The sequence below is a fragment of the Cetorhinus maximus genome, chromosome 5 (assembly GCF_964194155.1).
Source record: "Cetorhinus maximus chromosome 5, sCetMax3.hap1.1, whole genome shotgun sequence".
Classification (NCBI taxonomy): Eukaryota; Metazoa; Chordata; class Chondrichthyes; order Lamniformes; family Cetorhinidae; genus Cetorhinus; species Cetorhinus maximus.
Genome location: NC_135883.1, coordinates 143,051,269 through 143,076,806, shown reverse-complemented (window position 1 = coordinate 143,076,806; position 25,538 = coordinate 143,051,269). Strand labels below are relative to the sequence as shown.

General features: G+C 44.2%; 1 protein-coding gene and 1 pseudogene across 2 annotated transcripts in view; both read left to right on the top strand.

Moving 5' to 3' along the window:
* cdk19 (cyclin dependent kinase 19) overlaps positions 1–25,538 on the top strand; it is a 282,538-nt gene that overhangs the window by 54,358 nt on the left and 202,642 nt on the right. Inside the window, exon 3 of one of the 2 annotated variants that reach the window (XM_078542610.1) lies at positions 22,539–22,649. The exons of the other annotated variant lie outside the window; for it this stretch is intronic. Coding sequence (XP_078398736.1) covers positions 22,539–22,649 — 111 coding nt within the window. The remainder of the gene's footprint in view (positions 1–22,538; positions 22,650–25,538) is intronic. 2 annotated transcript variants of the gene reach the window in all.
* On the top strand, positions 9,219–9,598 carry LOC144680371 (histone H2B-like; annotated as a pseudogene).

Below are 25,538 nucleotides of genomic sequence, written 5' to 3'. Positions count from 1 at the left end.
TGCGTAGTGAGCAAAAAGGTCAGCATTTTCATTGCTTCAGGTGCAGGACTAACTGCCTGTATCTCCTGCTCTTTTCCTGTCAGAGGCTACAGACTGATTTGCATCTGTGAGGTTCAATGATATCTTAGACATTCTGTAAGCCATTACCACAGTGGCTTTCAATGGACTTTTTCCCTCTCAAAGCTCATCTCCCTGGCAATGTGAATCACATGGGTCTTATATCCATGTAGAAATGACATACCAGGGCAATTTTCCACATTGCCAGTAGATTCCAGTGTTGTAGCTATTTTAGGACAGCTTGGCTAGGGGTGCGGCAAGTTCTGGAGCACAGGTCTTTAGTACTATGGCCAGAGTATTATCAGAGCCCATAGCTTGTGCTCCAGAACTAGCCATGCCTGTAGCCAACCTGTTCCAGTACAGCTATAACACTGGCATCTACCTGGCAATGTGGAAAATTGCCCAGGTATGTCCTGTACACAAAACGCAAGACAAATCTAACCTGGACAATTCCCGCCCCTTCAGCCTATTCTCAATCATTGGTAAAGTGATGGAAGGGATCATCAACTGCGCTATCAAGCGGCACTTCCTTAGCAATAACCTGCTCACTGTTGCTCAGTTTGGGTACTGCGAAGGCCACTCATCTCCTGATCTCATTGCAGCCTTGGTTTAAACATGGACAAAAGAGCTGAACTCCAGAAGTGAGGTGAGAATGACTGCCCTTGACATCAAGGCAGCATTTGACTGAGTGTGGCATCAAGGAGTCCTTAGCAAAACTGGAGTCAATGGGAATCAGGGAAAACTCTCTTGGAGTTGGAGTTATACCTAGCACAAAGGAAGATGGTTGCGGTTTTTGGAGGTCAGTCATCTCAGCTCCATTATATCACTGCCAGAGTTCCTCAGGGTTGTGTCATAGGTCCAACCATCTTCAGCTGTTTCATCAATGACCTTCCATCGTAAGGTCAGAAGTGGGGATATCCGCTGGAGATTGCACAATGTTCACACCATTCGCGACTCCTCAGTTACTGAAGCTGTCCATGTCCAAATCCAGCAAGACCTGGACAATATCCAGGCTTGGGCTGACAAGTGACAAGTAACATTTGTGCCACACAAGTGCCAGGCAACGACCATCTCCAAGAAGAGAGAGTCTAATCATCGCTCCTTGACATTCAATGGCATTACCATCACTGAATCCCCCCACTATCAACATCCTGGGAGTTACCATTGACCAGAAACTGAGCTGGACTGGCCATATAAACATTGTGGCTACAACAGCAGGTCAGAGGCTAGCATTCCCGGAATGAGTAACCCACCTCCTGACTCCCCAAAGTCTGTCCACCAAGGCACAAGTCAGGAGTGTGGTGGAATACTCTCCACTTGCCTGGATGAGTGCAGCTCCTACAACACACAAGAAGCTTGACACCATGCAGGACACAGCAGCCCACTTGGCACCTCATCCACAAACATTCACTCCCTCCACACTGATGCACAGTGTCGGTAGTGTCTACTATCTACAAGATTCACTGCAAGAACTCACCAAGTTAGATAGCACCTTCCAAACTCATGACCACTATCATCTAGAAGGACAAGAGCAGCAGATACATGGGAACACCACCACCTGGAAGTTCCCCGCCAAGCCACTCACCATCCTGACTTGGAAATATATCGCTATTCCTTCACTGTCGCTTGGTCAAAATCCTGAAACTCCCTTCCTAACAGCACTGTGGATGTACCTACGCCACAGGGACTGCAGCGGTTCAAGAAGGCAGCTCACCGCCACCTTCTCAAGTGCAATTAGGAATGGGCAATAAATACTGGCCTAGCCAGCGATGCCCACATCCCATGAACGAATTTTTAAAAATGCTAATTGGCTATCTTCCAGACCCCCAACTCCATTCCATCTTTGAATTAAATAGACAATTTAAAGTATAATCGTTTATAAAACCTGACATTCCTAACATCTCCCTGTGAGGCTTGGAGACTAACAGTCCACCCACAGTCAGCATAACTACTCTTACTGTTATGTACAGGTGTGAATATCTGCATTTTCCTCCCAGTAAAACAACCAGGGCCCCACTGTCCCCATAGCAGCCAAACCACCCAGGCTTGTTGTCAGTCAGAGTTCAGAGCAGGTAACATGACCCACTTCATTCCTCGATCTTACTTTAAAGGGACACCCCAAACATATAAAATTATAAACTTCACATGGGTGACCATTTTTCATCTGTGCTTGGACAATAGGGATTGTCAAGTTTTCTTTTCTGTGGATTCTCTCACAGCTGAGCGTGTCACTGTTTTCACCTGTCGGCCAGCCAGACAAGCTTTTTAGAATGAGTCACTAGCTAGTAGTCACAATTCAAAACCAAGTCTGATTTTTAAAGGATTAGCTAGGATAGGGATGCAAAAGACAATCGTAGCACTCTTGGTCCTGCTCTAGTTGAGATTAGCTATCTAAGGACAGATCAATAACAAAAATTTTTATTTATATGTAACTTTTAACATAGAAAAATGCCCCAATCCATTTCACTGGGGTGTAATCAGACAAAAATAGATGCCCTATCAAAGGAGATATTAGAAAGGGTAACTAAGATATTGTTGAAGTTTTTAAAAATTCATTTATGGGATGTGGGCATCACTGGCTAGGCCAGCATTTATACCCATCCCTAATTGCCTTTGTTCAGAGGGCATTTAAGAGTCAACCACATTGCTGTGAGTCTGGAGTCACATGCCAGACCAGGTAAGGACAGCAGATTTCCTCCCCTAAAGGGAAGTGAACCAGATGGGTTTTTACAACAATCGACAATGGTTTCATAGTCATCATTAGACTTTTATTTCCAGATTTTTAAATTGAATTCAAATTCCACCACCTCGAACCTGCGATTCCAGAGTGTTACCCCGGGTCTCTGGATTATTAATCTAGTGATAATACCACCACATCATCGCCTCCCCAATGAAGTGTAAGTGTGTTTTTAGTGGGGTACTAAATTCATAATTATTGCTGGATAGCTTCAATGGCCCAGAATAAACTAATTTTATATTTGTGAAATGTCAAATTCCTTCATTATGGTTTTTAAAAATTCTCTTTGCTGCTGACTGCAAATTCTGGACCATTATATTTAAATTTAACAGTTGCTGTGCAACTTTCCCAAGGCTTAGGAAACCTGTCAGTAAAAGGAAGGTGGGAACAGGCACCTCAAGCCTTTTACACTAAGTCTTGTGGGCTAGAAGGAACTTCCCAGCCCCTCAAGGAAGTCTTCGCTCTCTCCTCCGCCGATCATGGCCTCTCTGTCACCACTGCCGCAATGTGCAACCTCTCCCACTTCCAGCTAAAATCTCTGGCTCCCTTCCCTCCTCCTAATTGCTACTGTCTTTCCCCTAGCCCTGATATTTGGCTCCCTCCCTTCTGATTTTTGCATGCAATTTGATTTGTTGTAGGGTGGGAAACAGAAGGAAGCAAATGCTAATGAAGCCCTGCTGTTTAATTTGGCAGGACCTCCATGCCCCTGACATTGATAGCATGTGTGAGTAGGGGAGATGGTCAGGCGGGGGCCCATGGAGAGCATGGGAGGGGTGAGGAGGGGATCTCAGGGGTGCTGTGGAAGAAATCACAGAGGGGGTGTTGTGGAGGACATGATGGGAGGTAGTATGGAGGAAATCGTAGGACATCTATGGAGGAGATTGTGAGCCCAGAAGGGCACTGGATTGTACAAAGAGGTGGAGAGTCTGATCATTACTGAGGGTAACAAGGTAACTCAGAGGATAGAGCACTAATGCTCTTCCTGGCCCACAACTGGTGCTGGAAAAGCACTTACCTGTTTCATTTAGCAGGTCTCACCTCCCTTCAGCTGCCAGGTTTCCTGAGGCCCAGGAAACACAGTCGGCAAGAGTTAAAGTTGGAACAGAGAAAACAAATCTTAGGCACGCAGCCTCATTAACTATTTAAATGAGGGACCTGCCCCCTGAGAGTGGGTTGATTACCTATCCCTGCCCCGACCCCATTAAAACCAGAAGTAGGCAGGTGATCAAGGTGGGTTTCAGATTTTTGAAATTTTTAACTTCCCACCTGTCCCTACCTGCAGTACTTCAGCTGAGGTGCAGCCTGTGAATTAAAAAGGACCATAATTTCCTGGTTTATGCAGATTAATTGATCTGGCAAATAGTCAGGACAGATTGGCTTTCTTCTTGATGCGAATTGTATTATGTGTTATCATTGTCCTACAACATTTTAAGACTTGGTCAATTTGTGATTAATTGCTCATTGATAACTTATTGTATCTTTGATCATGAATGAATGAGAGCACTGACTTCAGATAGCCTTAATATTATGGGCTCTCTTAGCAGGATACCTGTACTCCATGAATGAACTGGAATTTGAATCACCCACATACAACCACATTTAAATTTAATTGCTGTGGGACCCTAATTTGATTTAAAACAGTAAAAGGTCTTATATCCCTTATGCTACAAAGAAGTGACTTAACCTATATATAAGACAGTCATAGTTCAAGGTGCAGGTAAAATCTGAAATTACTGAAGCAAGTATTTCATGATTTATGATGTGACATCAGCTGTCTTTCGGAATGTTAGCCTTTTTTGCTGTTAGGCCTGAAATATAGTATGCTGCTGAATCATTTCCAATTGGTGTTCTATCAGATGGATTGCTTATTGTGCGATTTCCATACATGGTTTCATTTTACTGCACATGTTGTACTAGGCTGCACCAACAGAATCGTACTGAAATGGAAACACAGTCATGTGAAGGGTATTCTACTCTACTTGTGGTTATTCATGGTTTGGGATGACGCAAGTGCTTCAGGAGTTATCAGTGTAAAGCAGAAACATTTCTTGAGTTTCAGAAAAAAATTATAAAATGTACATTTAGAATTGTTTAGCCTGATGCAATAATATTTTATAACTGGTTATTTTAGAAAAAACAAAGTTAAATTGTGCATAAGTTTTTTATAAATCATAGTTATTATAGAACGCAAATGAAGTGTTGAAAGAAAGTGCCTCCCATTTTTTTCATCCTTTGACCGAGTCCTGTGTCCCAAATGCCAAATAGGCAGACTGATCAAGGCAGTCTCCTCTCTGAACACTGTCATTGCAGACATGTAATCACTGAGTAAGATGACACACACTGTGTCATTTTTAATGCCTCTCTAGAACTGGATCACCTTAACTCCATTATTGAATTCTATTCTGTAGTCTAATTCTCATTGGTATTCAATCCTTCATTACACTAGGTAGAGCAGAGCAATTGGGATGGAGCAAGAGAATGAATAGCTGTCTCACCATGGTTTACCTTTCTTCTTCTTGATTCTCTTCCTGCACCTAGAGATGCATGAGGCAAACAAAGCACATGCTTATCAAAAACAAAAATAAAAATACCTGGAAAAGCTCAGCAGGTCTGACAGCATCTGCGGAGAGGAACACAGTTAACGTTTCAAGTCCGTATGACTCTTCAACAGAACTAAGGAAAAATAGAAAAGAGGTGAAATATAAGCTGGTTTAGAGGGGTGGGGGGACAGGTAGAGCTGGATAGAGGGCCAGTGATAGGTGGAGATGGCCAAAAGATGTCATAGACAAAAGGACAAAGAGGTGTTGAAGGTGGTGATATTATCTAAGGAATGTGCTAATAGGTGATATTAAGGGTAGAAAGCAGGACGAGCAAGGTACAGATAGCCCTAGTGGGGGTGGGGTGGGGGGGAAGGGATCGAAATAGGCTAAAAGGTAGAGATAAAACAATAGATGGAAATACATTTAAAAATAATGGAAATAGGTGGGAAAAGAAAAATCTATATAAATTATTGGAAAAAAGGGGATCGGAAAAGGGGTGGGGATGGAGGAGAGAGTCCATGATCTAAAATTGTTGAACTCAATATTCAGTCTCGAAGGCTGTAAAGTGCCTAGTCAGAAGATGAGGTGCTGTTCCTCCAGTTTGCGTTGAGCTTCACTGGAACAATGCAGCAGGCCAAGGACAGACATGTGGGCATGAGAGCAGGGTGGAGTGTTGAAATGGCAAGCAACAGGGATGTCTGGGTCGTGCTTGCGGACAGACTGAAGGTGTTCCCCAAAGCACTCACCGAGTCTGCGTTTGGTCTCTCCAATGTAGAGGAAACCGCAATTGGGGGCAGCGAATGCAGCAGACTAAATTGAGGGACGTGCAAATGAAATGCTGCTTCACTTGAAAGGAGTGTTTGGGCCCTTGGACAGTGAGGAGAGGGGAAGTAAAGGGGCAGGTGTTGCACCTTCTGCAGTTGCACGGGAAGGTGCCGTGGGAGGGGGTTGAGGTGTAGGGGGTGATGGAGGAGTGGACCAGGGTGTCCCAGAGGGAACGATCCCTGCGGAATGCCGCCGGCGGGTGAAGGGAAGATGTGTTTGGTGGTGGTATTATGCTGGAGTTGGCAGAAATGGCGGAGGATGATCCTTTGAATGCGGAGGCTGGTGGGGTGACCGCTTTGCGGAACACCTTCGGTCTGTCCGCAAGCATGACCCAGACTTCCCTGTCACTTGCCATTTCAACACTCCACCCTGCTCTCATGCCCACATGTCCGTCCTTGGCCTGCTGCATTGTTCCAGTGAAGTTCAACGCAAACTGGAGGAACAGCATCTCATCTTCCGACTAGGCACTTTACAGCCTTCCGGACTTAATATTGAGTTCAACAATTTTAGATCATGAACTCTCTCCTCCATCCCCACTCCCTCCCCAATCGCCCTTTTTTCCAATAATTTATGTAGATTTTTCTTTTCCCACGTATTTTCATTATTTTTAAGTGTATTTCCATCCATTGTTTTATCTCTACCTTTTAGCCTATTTCGATCCCTTCCCCCCAACCCCACTAGCGCTATCTGTACCTTGCTCGTCCTGCTTTCTACCCTTAATGTCACCTATTAGCACATTCCTTAGATAATATCACCACCTTCAACACCTCTTTGTCCTTTTGTCTATGACATCTTTTAGCCATCTCCACCTATCACTGGCCCTCTATCCAGCTCTACCTGTCCCACCCCCCTTAAACCAACTTGTATTTCACCTCTTTTCTATTTTTCCTTAGTTCTGTTGAAGAGTCATACAGACTCGAAACGTTAACTGTGTTCCTCTCCGCAGGTGCTGTCAGACCTGCTGAGATTTTCCAGGTATTTTTATTTTTGTTTTGGATTTCCAGCATCCGCAGTCTTTTGCTTTTATCAAAGTACATGCTTATATCTGTTTCCATAGCTAGTTTTTTTTCTGGAATGGGTGGCTAACCTGTCGCCAGAGGCTATAGCTTGAAGGGCATGACTCCACATCGAAGATGGCTGACCAGGAGATTCTCCCGATCTTACTGCCTGCCATTGGTGTGTTTTGGAAGGACTTATAGGTTGATAATCAATTGTTTGGCCATTTGTTACAAATGGGATTTGAACCTGGAGCTTCTGGCTCAGAGGCAGGGATGCTACCTACTGCACCACAAGACCTGTTCAGTTTATATTTAATGCACCCTAATTTGGTGAATTTATTTACAGATCATAGCATCTTGGTAACACTGATGGCATGTTGTAGATCCTGAAAGGCACTTTCTTGGATCAGACCATCTCCCTTGATTCACACACCATTGAGACTGCTTGCAAAAATGTGTTTAAATAGAAGAGCAGAATGAGATCATGTAATGCATTTACAGTAACTCTGAGTGCCCCACCAAGTGACAAAAGAACTTCTGTTTGCTTCAATGGTACCACCTCAGCATCGCCCATTTCACAGAATTAGAATCATAGAATTGTTGCAGCGCAGGAGGCCATTCGGCTCTTCGTTTCTGCACTGGTTCTTCAAATGAACAGTTCACCTTGTGCCATTATCCCGCCTTCTCCCTGTAACCCTGTACATTCTTCTTTTTAAGGCCATAAGACATAGGAGCAGAAGTAGGCCATTCGGCCCATCGAGTCTGCTCTGCCATTCAGTGAGATCATGGCTGATCTGATAATTCTCAACTCCACTTTCCTGCATTTTCCTCATAACTCTTGATTCCCTTACTGATTAAAAATCTGTCTATCTCAGCCTTGAATATTCTTAACGACCCAACCTCTACAGCCCTCTGCAGTAAAGAATTCCATAGATTAACTACCCTCTGAGAGAAGAAATTCCCCCTCATCTCTGTTTTAAATGGGTGACCCCTTACTCTGAGCTTATGCCCTCTGGTCCTTGACTCTCCCACAAGGGGAAACAACCTCTCAGCATCTACCCTGTCAAGCCCCCTAAGAATCTTATATGTTTCAATAAGGTCACTTCTCATTCTTCTAAACTCCAATGAGTACAGGCCCAACCTACTCAACCTCTCCTCATAAGAAAATCCCTTCATACCCGGAATCGTCCTAGTGAACCTTCTCTGGACTGCCTCCAATGCCAGCATATCTTTCCGTAGATAAGGGGACCAAAGCTGTTACAGTGTTCTAGATGTGGTCTAACTAGTGCCTTGTATAGTTTTAGCAAGACTTCCCTATTTTTATTTTTTTATTCATTCACAGGATATCGGCTTTGCTGGCTGGGCCAGCATTTATTGCCTATCCATAGTTGTCCTTGAGAAAGTGGTGGTGAGCTGCTTTCTTGAACCGCTGCAGTCTATGTGAAGTAGGTACACCCACAGTGCTGTTAGGAAGGGAGTTCCAGGATTTTGACCCAGCGACTGTGAAGGAATGTATATTTTATACTCCATTCCCTTTGAAATGAAGGCCAACATTCCATTTACCTTCCCTGTTACCTGTTGAACTTGTATGTTAGCTTTTTGGGTTTCATGCACAAGGACTCCCAAATCCCTCTGTGCTGCAGCCTTCTGCAGTCTTTCTCCATTTTAATAATATTCAGCTCCTCTATTCCTGCCAAAGTGCATAACCTCACATTTTCCCACATTATATTCCATCTGCCACTTTTTTGTCCACTCACTTAACTCAGATAACAGTCTAATTCTTTTTTGAATGCCTCGATTGAACCTGTCTCCACCACACTTTTGGGCAATGCATTCCAGACCTTAACCACTCACTGCGTGAAAATGCTTTTCCCTGTGGTGCCTGTGCCTTCAGTTGCCTCAGCCCTCGGTTCTAGAATACCCGCTCTACACCTTTCCACCTCTCTACCTCATTCTCCTCCTTTAAAACACTCCTTCAAACCGAACTCTTTGACCAATCTTGTGGTCACCTTCCCCATGTGGCTTAGTGTCTCGATTCTGCATTTCAAACTGATCGTAGTCATGGCTGATGAGAAGAAGGCAACAGGAGCTGCCAAGAAGTGCGTGAAGAAAATCATCAAGAAGGTGCCACCTAAGGGCGGCAAGAAGAAGAAGAAATCCAAGAAGGAGAGCTACTCCATCAACATCTACAAAGTGATGAAGCAATTCACCCAGACACCGACATCTACTCCAAGGCCATGAGCGTCATGAACTCATTCGTCAACGACATTTTCGAGTGCATCACGGGCGAGGCTTCCCGCCTGGCCCATTACAACAAGCACAGCACCATCAGCTCCCGGGAGATCCAGACCGCCATGTGCCTGCTGCTACCCGGGGAACTGACCAAGCACGCCGTGTCGGAGGGCATGAAGGTGGTGACCAAGCACACCAGCTCCAAGTAAGCACGATGTAATGAGAAACAAATATTCCCTGGGCTTGTTTGCATTAACAGTTATTCCACTGAAGCTTTAAAGAGACAACAAAGTAACAGGGTTATTTGTGTAAATCTGCTTGAATAAAGGGATGGGGTTGGTGCTGCTTTGTTGGGGTTATTGGATGGCAACTGAAAGCTGTTCCAAATTTATGGAACGTTTTATTAGAGTAATTATTGATAGCATGTCTCCATTGGTTGGTGAGATGATAGCAAGGAGGCAATTGAAAGATAATTGAAATGAAGGGAGGCAGTGGCATAGTGGTATTGTCACCAGGGTAAAGTTCTGGGACTCGGGTTCGAATCCCACCACAGCAGATGGGGAATTTGAATTTAATAAAAAAACCTGGAATTAAAAGTCTGACCATGAAACCATTGTCGATTGTGATAAAAACCCATCTAGTTCACTAATGTCCTTTAGGAAATCTGCTGTCCTTACCTGGTCTGGCCTACATGTGACCCACAGCAATGTGGCTGACTCTTAAATCCCCTCTAAAGAAGGGCAATTAGGGATGGGCAATAAATGTTGGCCTAGCCAGTGACGCCCACATCCAATGAATTAAAAAAAGGGTGTAAACAAATTTCTTTTCTTAATTGCTATGAGAACTCTAAACCGGTGTATATTTTATTTTTTCAAATTTTATTTTTGTTTTCACTTTACTTCTATGTTCACCTGCGAGGAGCAGCAGCAGGCATACTAAAATGAGTTGTCAACCTGACGAAGCTACAACTCAGGACTACTGGCATGCCAACAGCATAAGCAGCATGCGATAGGAGGAGCTAAATGATTTCACAACCAAAGAATCAGATCTAAGTTCTGAAGTCCTACCACATCCAATCATGAACGGTGGTGGACAATTAAACAACTCACTGGAGGAGGAGGCTCCACACATCAATGATGGGGGATCCCAGCACATCAATGCAAAAGATACAGCTGAAATATTACTTGTCACTTGTCAGCCCCAAGCCTGGATGCTGTCCAGATCTTGCTGCATTTGGACATGGACTGCTTCAGTATCTGAGGAGTTGTGAATGGCGCTGAACATTATGCAATCATCAGCAGACATCCCCAGTTCTGACCTTATGATGAAAGTAAGGCCATTGATGAAGCAGCTGAATATGGCTGAGCCTACGACACTATCCTGATGAACTCATGCAGCGATGCCCTGGAACTGAGATGATTGACCTCCAACAACCACAACCATCCTCCCATGTGCTAGGTATGACTCTGACCCATTCCCATTGACTCCAGTTTTGCCTGGGCTCCTTGATGCCACACTCCGTCAAATGCTGCCTTGATGTCAAAGACAGTCACTCTCACCTCACTTCTGCAGTTCAGCTCTTTTGTCCATGTTTGGACCAAGACTGTAATGAGTCAGGTAGATGCCAGCGTTGTAGCTGTACAAGAACAGTTTGGCTAGGGGTGTGTTCTAAAGCACAAGTCTTCAGTACTATTGCCAGAATATTGTCATGGCCCATAGCCTTTGCAGTATCAGTGCCTTCAGCCGCTTCTTGATATCACGTAGTGTGAATCGAATTGACTGAAGACTGGCATCTGTGATGCTGGGGAGCTCCAGAGGAGGTCCAGAAAGATCATCCACTTGGTACTTCTGGCTGAAAATCTTTGAAAATACTTCAGCCTTATCCTTTGCACTGATGTGCTGGGCTCCTCATCATTGAGGACGTGGATATTTGTGGAGCCTCCTCCTCCAGCGAGTTGTTTAATTGTCCACCACCATTCATGACCAGATACGGCAGGACTGCAGAGTTTACAAAGAACAAAGAGAAGTACAGCACAGGAACAGGCCCTTTGGCTCTCCAAGCCTGCGCCGATCATATTGCCCGTCAACTGAAACATTTTGCACTTCCGGGGTTCGTATCCCTCTATTCCCATCCTATTTATGTATTTGTCAAGCTGCCTCTTAAACACCACTATCGTACCTGCTTCCACCACCTCCTCTGGCAGTGAATTCCAGACACTAAGGTCTGTTTAGTTTAGACCAGTTTAGGTCTGATCCTTTGGTTGTGGGTTTGCTTAGCTCTCTCTATTGCATTCTACTTACGCTGTTAAGCACACAAATTGTCCTGAGTTGTTGCTTCACCAAGTTAACACCTCATTTCTAGGTATGCCTGCTGCCCCTGGCATCCCCTCCTGCAGTCTCATCGAACCAAGATTGATCCTCTGTCTTGATGGTAATGGTGGAGTGCGAGATATGCCGAGCCATGAGGACACAGATTGTGGTTGGGTACAATTCTGCTGCTGCTGATGGCCCACAGCAGCATGAATGCCCAGTTGTGAGTTGCTAGATCTGTTCCAAATCTATCCCATTTAGCACAGTGATAGTGCCACACAACAGAATGGAGGGTATCCTCAATGTGGAGACAGGACCTTATCTCTGAAAGGACTGTACGGTAGTTACACCTACAGATACTGTCATGGACAGATGCATCTGCAGCAGGCAGATAGGTGAGGATGAGGTCAAAGTATATTTTTCCCTCTTGTTGGTTCCCTCACCACCTACCACAGATGCAGTTTAGCATGTTCTTTAGGACTCGTCAGCTCGCAGTCAGTTGTAGTGTCAGCGAGCCACTCTTGGTGATTGACATTGAAGTCTCAGACTTGCTACCCTCAGTGCTCCCTGCATGTGGCGTTCAATATGAAGGAGCACTGATTTGTCAGCTGAAGGGGGGGGTGCGGTTTGTGGTTATCAGCAGGAAGTTTCCTTGCTGATGCCATGAGACTTCATGAAGCAGCCCATATCCTAATGCAGCAAGACCTGGATAATATCAGGCTTGGGCTGACAAGTGGCAAATAACATTCGCACCACACAAGTGCTAGGCAATGACCATCTCCAATAAGAGAGAATCCAACCGTCACCCCTTGATGTTCAATGGCATTACCATCACTGAATCCCCCACTATCAACATCCTGGGGTGAAACTGGACTAGCCATATAAATACTGTGGCTACAAGAGCAGGTCAGAGGCTAGGAATCGTGTGATGAGTAACTCACCTCCTGACTCCCCAGAGCCTGTTCACCATCTACAAGGCACAAGTCAGGAGTGTGATGGAACACACCCCACTTGCCTGGATGAATGCAGCTCCCACAACAATCAAGAAGCTTGGCATTGTCCAGGACAAAGCAGTCTGCTTGATTGGCATCACATCCACAAACGTTTATTTCCTCCACCACCGACGCACAGTAGTAGCAATGTGTACCATCTATAAGATGCACTGCAGGAATTCAGCAAGGCTCCTTAGACAGCACCTTCCAAACCCACGACCAGTACCATCCAGAAGGACAAGGGCAGCAGATAGATGGGAACACCGCCACCTGGAAGTTTCCCTCCAAGCCACCCACCATCCTGACTTGGAAATATATCACCGTTCCTTCACTGTCACTGGGTTAAAATCCTGGAACTCCCTCCCTAACAGCACTGTGGCTGTACCTACACCACATGGACTGCAGCAGTTCAAGAAGGCACCACCACCTTCTCAAGGGCAATTAGGGATCGGCAATAAATGCTGGCCCAGCCAGTGAAGCCCAGATCCCATGAGTGAATAAAAAAAACACGTAGGCCAAACCAGGTAAGGATGGCAGCTTTTTTATTGAATTCAAATTTCACCTTTTGCCATGGTGGGATTTGAACCCAAGTCCCCAGAACATTAAACTTGGGTCCCTGGATTACTTGTCCAGTGACAATACCACTACACTACTGCCTCCTCACTCTTTACCTCAGAATAGATGAATTTACTAACACATACCCATACAGTTTAGTTTCAAATGAAAATATACTACCCTGGGTCCTGATGGACTTCATCCTAGGGTCTTGAAAGAAGTGGCTAGTGAAATAGTTGATGCGTTGAATTTTTCCAAAATTCCCTACAATTGGGGAAGGATCCATTAGATTGGAAAATAGCAAACGTAACCCCTTTATTCAAAGAGGGAGGGAGACATTAAGCAGGAAACTACAGGCCAGTTAGCTTAACATCTGTCACAGGGAAAATGTTAGAAATTATTATTAAAGATGTTACAGCAGGGCACTTAGATAAGTTTAAGGCAATCAGGCAGAACCAACATGGTTTTGTGAAAGGGAAATTCATGCTTAACCAATTTATTGAAGTTCTTTGATAAGAACTGTGCTGTGGATAAAGGGGAACCGGTGAATGTACTGATAGGTAGGGAAGTAAGTTGTGAAGCGGGCGTAAGGAGGCTATATAGGTTAACTGAGTGGGCAAAGACTTGGCAAATGGAGTATAATGTGGGCAAATGTGAAATTGTCCATTTTGGCACAAAGAATAACAAAGAAGCTTATTATCTAAATTAAGATAAAAGCAAAATACTGCAGATGCTGGAAATCTGAAATAAAAACGGAAAATGCTGGGAAAATTCAGCAGATCTGACAGCATCTGTGGAGAGAGAAAGAGTTAACGTTTTGAGTCCGTATGAATTTTCTTCAGAGGTAAAGAGAAGTAGAAGTGTGATGGAATTTATTCTGTTTAAGTGGGTGGAGCAGGTGAAGCTGGATAGAAGGTCAGCAATAGGTGGGGGCTAAGGAGAGATTGACAAAGATGTTATGGACACAAGATGAAGGGAGTGTTAATGGTAATAAAGGGACCTTGGCGTGTGTGTCCATAGATCTCTGAAGGCAGAGGGGCATGTTAGTTGGGTGGTGAAAAAGGCATATGGGTCATTTGCCTTTATCAATCGAGGCATAGATTACAGAAGTAGGGAGGTCATGTTGGAGTTGTATAGAACCTTGATGAGGCCACAGCTGGAGAACTGTGCAGTTCTGGTCACCACATTATAGGAAGGACGTGATTGCACTGGAAGGGGTGCAGAGATTCACCAGTTCATGGTCTGAAGTTGTTGAACTCAATTTTAAGTCTGGAAGGCTGTAAAGTGCCTAATTGGAAGATGAGGTACTGTTCCTCCAGTTTGCATTGGGCTTCACTGGAACAATGCAGCAGGCCAAGGACAGACGTGGGCATGAGAACATGATGGTGTGTTGAAATCGCAAGCGACAGGAAGGTTGGGTTATGCTTAAGAACAGACTGAAGGTGTTCCGCAAAGCGGTCACCCAGTCTGCGTTTGGTCTTCCCAATGTAGAGGAGACTGCATTGGGAGCAGCGAGTGCAGTAGACCAAATTGAAGGAGGCGCAAGTGAAGCGCTGCTTGGATGGAGGAGGTAAAGGGGTAGGTGTTGCACGTTGTGAGATTGCATGGGAAGATGCCGTGGGAAGGGTATGTGGTGATGGAGGAGTGGACCAGGGTGTCCCGGAGGGAATGCTGACAGGGGCTTTGAGAGGAAGTTATGTTTGGTGGCGGCATCATGCTGGAGTTGGCGGAAATGGCAGAGGATGATTCTTTGAATGAGAGGCTGGTGGGGTGAAAAGTGAGGACAAGGGGGACTCTTATCATGGTTCTGGGAGGGAGGGAAAAGTGTGAGGGCAGAGGCGCGGGAGATGGGCCGGATACGGTTGAGGCCCTGTCAAACACAGTGGGTGAGAAACCTCGGTTAAGGAAGAAGGAAGACATGTCAGAAGTGCCATTTTGGAAGGCGGCATCATCGGTACAGATGTGACGAAGGGGAAGGAATTGAGAGAATGGGATGGAGTCCTTACAGGAAGTAAGGTGTGAGGAGTTGTAGTCAAGGTAGCTGTGGGAATCGGTGGGCTTGTAATGAATATTGGTCGACAGCCTATCACCAGAAATGGAGACAGAGAGGTCAAGGAAGGGAAGGGAAGTGTCAGAGATGGACCATGTGAAAGTGATAGAAGGGTGGAAATTGGAAGCAAAATCGATAAATTTTTCCAGATCCAGACAAGAGCATGAAGCGGCACTGATACAGTCATCAATGTACCGAGAAAAGAGTTGTGAGAGTGGGGCCTGAGTAGGACTGGAACAAGGAATGTTCCACATACCCCATAAAGAGACAGGCATAACTGGGGCCCATGCGAGTACCCATAGCCATACCTTTTATTTGGAGGAAGTGAGACAAGTTTAAGGAGAAATTGTTCAGTGAGAGAACAAGTTCAGCCAGATGGAGAAGAGTGATGGTGGATGGGGATTGTTCGCGCCTCTGTTCAAGGAAGAAGTGGAGAGCTCTCAGATCATCCTTGTGGGGGATGGAGGTGTAGTAGAGGGATTGGGCGTCCATGGTAAAGAGGAGGCGGTTAGGGCCAGGGAACTGGAAATTGTTGATATGATGTAGGGCATCAGAGGAATCGTGGATGTAGGTAGGAAGAGACTGGACAAGGGGAGAGAGAATCGAGATAGGAAGAAATGAGTTCCATGGAGCAGGAACAGGCTGACACGATCGGCCTACCGGGACAGTCCTGTTTGTGGATTTTGGGGAGGAGGCAGAAGCGGGCTGTCCGGGGTTGGGAGATTATGAGGTTGGAAACTGTGGAAGGAAGATCTCCAAAGGAGATGAGATCAGTGACGGTCCCCCTCTTTTCTATCCTTTTTCCCCAACCACTGCCTGCGTCTCCCACCTCACCCCCAAAGGGCCATCTGTCACTTGTTCTTTGTTGTTTTTTCAGAGAGTGCTGAGCCTTGTCCTGCTATTCACACATTCTGCTCTCTTACCTTTATGCCACTATCAGCATTTTCTTTAGCCCTTACCACTAACATTAACACTGTCTTGTGTCCATGACATCTTTGCCAATCTCTTCTTAGCCCCCACCTATCGCTGACCTTCTATCCAGCTTCACCTGTCCCACCCCCTTAAACAGTAGCTCTGAAGAAGTCATACGGACTCAAAACGTTAACTCTGTTTCTCTCTCCACAGATGCTGTCAGACCTGCTGAGTTTTTCCAGCATTTTCTGTTTTCATTTCATATCATCTAAATGGTGAGAGATTGCAGATCTCTGAAATTCAGAGAGATCTGGGTATCCTAGTGCATGGATCACATAAGGCTAGTATGCAGGCAAAACAGGTAAACATAGAAACATAGAAAAATAGAAAATAGGAGCAGGAGTGGGCCATTCGGCCCTTCGAGCGTGCTCTGCCATTCATTATGATCATGGCTGATCATCCAACTCAATAGCCTGCTCCCGCTTTCTCCCCATATCCTTTGATCCCTTTTGCCCCAAGAGTTATATCTAACTCCTTCTTGAAAACATAGTGTTTTGGCCTCAACTACTTTCTGTGGTAGTGAATTCCACAGGCTCACTACTCTCTGGGTGAAGAAATTCCTCCTCATCATAGTCCTAAATGGTCTACCCCGTATCCTCAGACTGTGACCCCTGGTTCTGGACTCCCCCACCATCGGGAACATCCTTCCTCCATCTACCCTGTCTAGTCCTCTTAGAATTTTATAGGTTTTTTATGAGATCCCCCTCATTCTTCTGAACTCCAGCGAATATAATCCTAACCGACTCAATCTCTCCTTGTATGTTAGTCCCGTCATCCCACGAATCAGGCTAGTAAACCTTCGCTGCACTCCCACTATAGCAAGAACATCCTTCCTCAGAAAAGGAGACCAAAACTGCACACAATATTCCAGGTGTGGTCTCACCAAGGCCCTGTATAATTGCAGCAAGACATCCCTACTCCTGTATTCGAATCCTCTCACTATGAAGGCCAACATACCATTTACCTTCTTTACCATTTGCTGCACCTGCATGCTTACCTTAAGCGACTGGTGTACGAGGACTCCCAGGTCTCGTTACGCAATCCCCTCTCTCAATTTATAGCCATTCAGATCTACCTTCCTGTTTTTGCTACCAAAGTGGATAACCTCACATTTATCCACATTATACTGTATCTGCCATGCATTTGCCCACTCACTCAGCTTGTCCAAATCACACTGAAGCATCTCTGCATCCTCCTCACAGCTCACCCTCCCACCCAGCATTGTGTCATCTGCAAATTTGGAGATATTACATTTAGTTTCCTCATCTAAATTATTAATATATATTAATTAGGTTATTAGGAAAGCTGGTAGAATGTTATTCTTTATTGCGAGGGGAATTGATTACAAAAGTAGGGAGGTTATGCTTCAGTTGTACGGGGCATTGGTGAGACCACATCTGGAATACTGTGTACAGTATTGGTCTCCTTATTTAAATGCTTTAGAAGCAGTTCAGCGGAGGTTTACTAAGCTTTTTTTATGCCAGGAATCAGCGGGTTGTCTTATGAGGAAAGGCTGTTCAGGTTAGGCTTATATCCACTGGAGCTTAGTATAGTAAGAGGTGACTTGATCAAAACCTTTAAGATCCTGAGGGGTCTTGACAGGATGGATGTGTAGAGGATGTTTCCTCTTGTGGGCGAATCTAGAACTAGGGGGTCACTGTTTAAAAATAAGGGGTTGCTCATTAAAGATAGACATGAGGAGAAATTTTTTCTCTCAGAAAATCGTGAGTCTTTGGAGCTATCTTCCTCAAAAAGCAGTGGAAGCACGGTCTTTGAATATTTTTAAGGCAGAGCTAGATAGATTCTTGATTAACAAGGTGGGGTGAAAGGTTATCGGGGGTATGCTGGAGGTTATAATCAAATCAGCCGTGATCGTATTGAATACCAGAGCAAGTTTGAAGGGCAAGTGGCCTACTCCTACTCAATGTTTGTATGTTTGTATAATACTTATAAATGTAAATCAAAATTAGTTCATATTTGATGTAGGCCTGATATGTTTTAGAAGTCAAGGTTCTAGAGTTGTCTCTGCAGGCGAGACGGTTTCCACTGTCGAATTGCCCAAGGTTGCTTTCACAGGTGTCTTAGTAAGTGGAAAACAAAAACAAAAATAAAAATACCCGGAAAAACTCAGCAGTTCTGGCAGCATCTGCGGAGACGGCACAGTTAACGTTTCGAGTCTGAATGACCCTTCAACACTTCTGTTTATTTTTGTTTTTGTTTTGGATTTCCAGCATCCGCAGTTTTTTGCTTTTGTCTTAGTAAGTGGAATCAGGTAGGGGGAAAGTGGAGTTTCATTAGTCCTCCTTCAAGGAACTGTGGTGTGGCCCTTTTAGTCTGGCTGATTTCTAAATGTCCATCACAAAAAGTGCAATCATATTCAACTTTTCCACATAGATCGTGAGGTGTTTCAATGGAATCAATGAACATTACAGACATTTCAACATGGTCATTATAGACAGTGCAATGGAATTCAAGTTATCGACATAGATCATATTGCACTCTTGAGATGCTTCAATACAATTATGTTCTTGTTGGTGTGTTGAAGCTCCTGCCTGTTTTTCTGAAGATGTTTCAAGATGGTTCTCTGTGGATCTGCCTATTGTCGGCCACTGTGCTGAATCTTGTTCCAAATAAGGAAACCGGTTAGCCCAATGCTGGGCCCTGTTTAGCCATTGTCTGTTTGAGGACCAATTCAATTCCGTCTTTTGTGAATCCTCTTGAGATAAACATCATCTGGTTCACGTCTGAATGGTAAGGGTTGAATTCACAAGAGAAGTCATGTGACCATCAGAATCTATTTTTATAAAATCAGTTCAGGTTTTTAAAGGTAACTTAAAATAGTTTCTTTTGGAATTCATAATGCTGTCATGAAAACAGTCGTGACATACCTCCGCCCATCGGAGAAAAAAAAATGAAATCCCATTTTCGTTTTTTTACAGGTTTTTTTTACGAAATGAAAGATGAAAAAAATACAATTTTTTTTCCCCACAGCCACACAGTTGGTTGATGCAATACGGTCTATATGGCAGTTTGGCGTTTGAGTGTCAGTGATGACGTTATTCTTTCCAGTAATATAGGTAATCTTTTGTTTAAAGTGCTATAGGGGCAATCTCCAACGCAACAACCTGGCATTGGTTTCTTTGAATTTTTCCAGAAACTTCATGGGGTTATGGTCTGTGTAGATCAGGGTCTCTGATATCCGTTGGTAATGTAGACTTCAAAATGCTGAAGAGCTGATAAGAGGCCTAAAGTTTTCTTCTCAACTGTGGAATACCTTTTCTGTTTTTTGTTTAACTTTTTTGAATAAATAGCCAATTGGACATTCAATCCTGAAATTATCTTCCTTAAGTAGAATGGTACCTACCCCTAGATCACTAATGTCAACAGCCATCTTAAAAAGTTACTGAAGTTTGGGGTGGTGAGCACAGAGTCCTTTATCAGGATGGCTTTCAATTTCTTAAAAGCCTGTGTGCAGGCCTCTGTCCACACCACCTTGGAGCTTTCTTTGGTACAACTGTTAGTCGAGCAGCTAGGGTGCTAAAGTTTGGGATGAACTTGTGATAGAACCTGCAGATCCCTAGAAACTACTTAATTTCGCTGTGGGTTTTGAAGCTAGGAAAATCGACCAGGGTGTGTATTTTTGCAGAGGAGCACTTGTTTGTGTCCCAACACATGTCCCAGGTGAGTCATCCTTGCCTTAGCAAACTCATTTTTAGCCAAGTTCACTACAAGGTTATCCCTCCGCAGACCCTGGAACACTGCCTCCAGTTGGTCTAAATGGTCCTTCCAGGTGTCGCTTTAAATTAACAGGTCGTCCAGGTATACTGCACGGTTGATTAATTCAGCTACTACCTGGCTTGTTAATCTCTGAAATGTTGCTGGGTTTGAAGGGTATGACCTTACACTAGTATAGGTGTCTGGGGGTGATGAAAGCCGAGATTTCTGTTACCCTGGGGGGGGGGTCATGGGAACTTGCCAATACCCTCCTAAGAGGTCGATTTTACTGAGGTGGACAGAGTGACCTACCTTGTATGTACGGTCCTCGATGTCAGGGATTGGATATGAATCAGCCCTGTGCGTTGGTTAACGCAATGACGAGTTGTTTGATCCGTCTGGTTTTGGGACGAGTACAGTAGAGGAGGTTGAGCTGCTCTGCCTGCATGGGCTCGATTATAACATTGCCTAGCATGTTTGATTTCTTGCCTAACCTGAGCCAGCTTATCAGGGTTCAGTCGGTAGAGATTTTGCTTTATTGGTGGGGTATCCCCTTCATCCACTGTTAGTGGGGTACGCCTTGGCTGGTCCCTACAGATCTCGTTAAATTCCCTGAGCAGGGTGGCTACATCCTTCTGCTGCTCATCTGTCAGGTGAGCTGATAGGGCATTTAAGTCTTCTAGAATTTCAGTGTTTGTTAGCCTAATAGCCAGAGGTTCAACCTGGGAATCCTCCAATTCCTCCTCCTTGCCTGACAGCAGGATTGATGCCACCTGTGCCTCAACGTTGCCCTGGATTACACTCCAAGTCTGGTGGCGCAATTCCACCTGGAGCTCCAAAATCAAATTGTTTTTCGATTGCAAAGGACATGACCTCGGGTCACCAAGCCCACCGACCACAATGCAATTACAGAGAAAGCTGTGTTTGGAGGCTCTTTAACCACGGGTACTAGGGAATTGATTTAAATCATTGATCGAGGAATCAGTATCTGCACGTTGACTCCTCTGGCGGAGCACATGACCTCCACTGTCACATTCTTTTTTGGGATAAAGTGCTTATTGAAGGCCCCATAACCTCGTCAGGTGATACTGAGGACTTTTCAATGCTTTGCCGACCCAGGACCTATGGCCCCCACTAAAGTGTACAGACCTTAGTGTTTCTGAGTTGTTCCGTATAGTCCCAAAGCCGTTTGGTACCTTTCGAACTGCTTCTCCCAGAACTCCCATCGCTGGCCTTGCTGTGGACCTTTGATGTGCTGGAAAGTTTGCGGAAGGGGTAATGGCTATCAACATCATGTGTCTTCCACGGTGCCCTTACCGCAGTCTATTTCGTGTCTAATTGTTGTCGTTGCAAAGTCAACTTTCCGGTTTTATTAGTCGTCACTTGCGGGTTGCTGATCTGTGGCTGCAGCTTGCTAAACTTGAGTCTCTATCACTGCCACCATGTTTTGGTAAGCATTTACCTGGCTACAAGTGATTTGAGATAGTTAGTATAGTTTTGTTAAAACTATTTATTTACAAGTAATCATAATAAGCATGTGGTATTCAGGAGACAGACGGTTCTGCCCCTGTTGGTCATCAGACTACTGATGTCACAGTTACATCATTAATATCATCTTGGTCTCATTAACATATTTATTAACCCATTACCCTACGACAACCGCTGCAAATGGAGGTGAGTTTGTGAGCCAGAATCAAACCTGCCTTCCGATTCCCACCTCCACCGGAAAAATCCAGTGCCAAGTCTTTCTTTTTCTTTCTTTTCCAACTATTTCCAGCATCCGCAGTAGCTTTTAGCTTTTTGTTTTTATCTTTCACAAAGCTCTTGGTCATCTTTCCGAATATATCCTCAAGTGGCTTGGTATCAAATTTTGTTCAGTAACACTTCTTTTGAAGCACAGTGGAATGTATTAATACATTAAAGTCTCTATATAAATCACAGTTGCTGTTGGTGTTGTTTTAGTGACAGGATCATCACAACCAACTTTGTACAGGTCAAAGTACTGGGAACTAACCTACAATAGCCAGTTACTTTGTTTTTAAAGGATTCAATTTGAAATCCAACAGGTGCCTACACACATCCTCATTTAAATACTTTCTTAACAAAACTTTGGTGCAAATGTACTTAATAATTATGTGTCACTTCACAAAGAGTACAGTGTTTGCTGCTAACAACGTAGGCTTTTTAGATTTTAACAAACATATTTTCACACACCAGTACATGAATCCTGCAATTATACTTCTAAAAAAAGCTTTAATTGTTTTAATAGTATACAATAATATGGTAAGACTTGGTGATTGTAAACCACTGTCGCGTCATTCTTCCTTTCTGTATGTCAAAGCATAAAGATTGCACTACAGCAATATGACACACTTACAGGTACTGTGGGGATAAAATTGATCTTGGGTGGCAACATAAGATATGCCATAGTGAATTGGAAGCCTTTTTATGGCTGTTTTGTGTGTGACTGTGTGAGATCAATTTCACGCCTGTATGTTTCCTGCATTAGTTTTGAATATTGTTACCCATTTATTTTTAATTCTTTTTCTCTGCCAGTTGCTGCGAGAGTTGAAGCACCCCAACGTGATTGCTTTGCAGAAGGTGTTTCTTTCACACAGCGACAGAAAGGTCTGGCTCCTGTTTGATTATGCAGAACATGATTTATGGGTAAGGACCTAGTCACAAGAATATCCAGCACATAAAATTCCTTATTCTGTGTTGCATGCAACAAAGGTGCAAACCTGGGTAGGTCTTCCAGATCCATCCTCTATTATCTGCCAAAACAACCACCTGTTTTGCTGTTAGTGGCCAAGATTTCGCAATCGCAAATATTTATTTACTTATTACATACTCCTCCTACCTATCCATAATAATTTAATATATTTTTGGCAGCCTATACAGAAGCTGGTTAGAAGAAACACATTTGTTAATTCTGACCTTTTGCTTAGTTGTACTGAACGAGCACATACAAAATCTAAGATGTTTCTGGGAGAAGGTCATGGAGGCGAGGGTGACATTTACTGGGTGGCTTTCTGGAGGAATCATTCCTGCCGCTTGAAAATTTGTGGCTCATCAGAGAGAGCCAGCATGGATTTGTAAAGGGTAGGTCATGTCTGAAAAGACTGAATTTTTTGAAGAGGTGTCTAAAGTAGTGGGCAGGGGGATGTTAGTGGATGTTATTTATGTGGACATCAAGAAGACATTTGATAAAGTCCCTCATAGAAGACTGTTAGCTAAAGTTGAAACTCGTGGAATTGAAACCAACTTATTGACCTGATTAGGAAATTGACTGAGTGACAGGAGACGTAGAGTAGGTATAGTCAGCAGGTAGTCTAATTGGCAGAACGTGACTGGTGATGATCCACAAGGATCTGTATTGGAGCCTCAACTATTCACCATATTTTTTAAATACTTAGATGATATAATAGTAAATCACATATCCAAGTTTACCGATGGCACAAAGATGGGCGACATTATAAGCAGTGTAGATGGAAGCTTAAAATTAGGAAGTAATATTAATAGATTAAGTGAATGGGAAAAACTGTGGCAATTTAATTTCAATGTATACAAATATGAGGTCATCCTCTTTGGACTTAAAACAAATAGAATAGGGTACTTTATCAAAAGTGGAAAAACTAGAAATATTGGAGGTCCAAAGAAACCATATGGTCTACATACATTGATCATTACAATGCCATGAACAGGGATAGAAAATAATCAAAAAGGTTAATATAATGCTGGTCTTTATATCTAGAGGATGAGACATTTTACAATAGCTATACAAAGCCCTGGTTAAGCCACACCTTGAGTACTGTGAACAGTTCTGGGCACCACACCTTGGGAAGGATATATGGGGTAGAATTTTACCAGTCTCCAGGAGGTGGAAAGGAGGGAGAGGGTAAAATCAGGGGGAGCCATGTTGAATCAGCTCCCCAACCATGTCCTGCTATCTGGGAATTCTACCAGCAGTGGGAAAGGAATTGAACACCTCAAGACAGCAGGCTGCCAACTCTGACAAGATAAACTTTTTGCCATGTTGGGAGGCCACTAGCTAAATAATGGTGGTCTCCCAGTGGCAGCCTGGAGGGTAGGAGGATTCTTTTTAAACAAAGAAGGGACTGCAGGCCTGGAATGCAGCCCTGTGGCCCAAGTGCTTTCTTAAGAGCATTTTCTCCTCCATCACTCAAATTTGTTTCTTTTTTAATTTTTTGCTCCTACCGGAGTAATGCAGCAGTTGTCCAACCTGTCTCAACAGTGACCATAGTTCCTGATGGCGCTGCTGAACTCCTGAGTTGCCAGCTCTCTGATTGGCTTAATTAGCTGCCGCCTGTAAAATTGAGGGGAAAGTCCCGCTGGCTGCCCATGTGTGCCAGCAACCCGGTTTTCCGGCTGATGTCAGGCTGGCCACCCAACTGATAAAATTCTGCCCATTGACTTTGGAACAAGTGCAGCATAGATTTACCAGAGTTATATCTGGAGTTCAAGGGCAGAATATTAAGCTCGGTGGGCGGCCTCGTGCCCCACCTGGCCGAACATAAAGTGACGGGCGATGACATCAGGCGAGCTTCCCATGTCACCGCGCAGTTCAGCAATATTTCATTCGGCGGGCGCATGCCGGAGTCGGCAGCACGCCCGCCAACAATTAAAAGGCCTATTAAGGCCATTAAAAAGGTAATTAAATTCAAATTTACGCTGCCCGTTGAACCTTATGGTTGGTGGGCAGGCGAAAAGGCCAAGCGGCCTTTACACTTTTTAGGAAAGCTAATCCACGGGCGGGATGAGGTTTCCTAAATCAAATAAAAATTTTACACGAGTTAAAAACATGTCCCTGCTCATGTGACAGAGTCGCATGAGTGGGGACATGTTTTATGACATTTTTATTTTCTTTATTAGTTTTTTTTAAATAGCACTTTATCTCCCTGAGGCAGCTCCGTGCCTCAGGGAGATTATGTAATATGCTCTCGCACGCATGTGCGAAGTTTGCACTCAGCCTGCTTGCCCCCTCCCTCCTCCCCTGCTCAGGCAGCACCCATTGCTGATGCTCGCGTTCCACGCTGGGCAGGCTTTATTTGGCCCGCCACGGTGAAATTGCAGTGCGGTGCTGATTGCAGGCGGCAGTTGGCTTCCCGACCGCCCCCGCCGAGCCCGCATGCCAAGGGCAAAATTTTGACCCAAGAGTTTAATTATGAGGAGAGATTGCACAAAATAGGGTGGTATTTGCTGGAGTTTAGCAAGTTACAGGGTGATTTGATTAAAGTTTTCAAGATATTAAGGGGCACAGTTAGGTCAGGCAGAGGGAAACTATTTTTGTTAGTTGGAGAGCTTAAGAGTAGGGGATATAGTCTAAAAAAAGAATCAGACTTTTCAGGGGCACTTCTACACAGAAAGGCTGTAGATGTTTGGAACTCTCTTCAGCAAAAGGCAATTAATGCTAGATCAATCGTTAATTCAAAATCTGAGACGTATTGATTTTTGTTAACCAAAGGTATTAAAGAATATGGGAGAACGATGGTATATGGTGTTAGGTCACAGATCAGCCATGAACTCACTGAATGG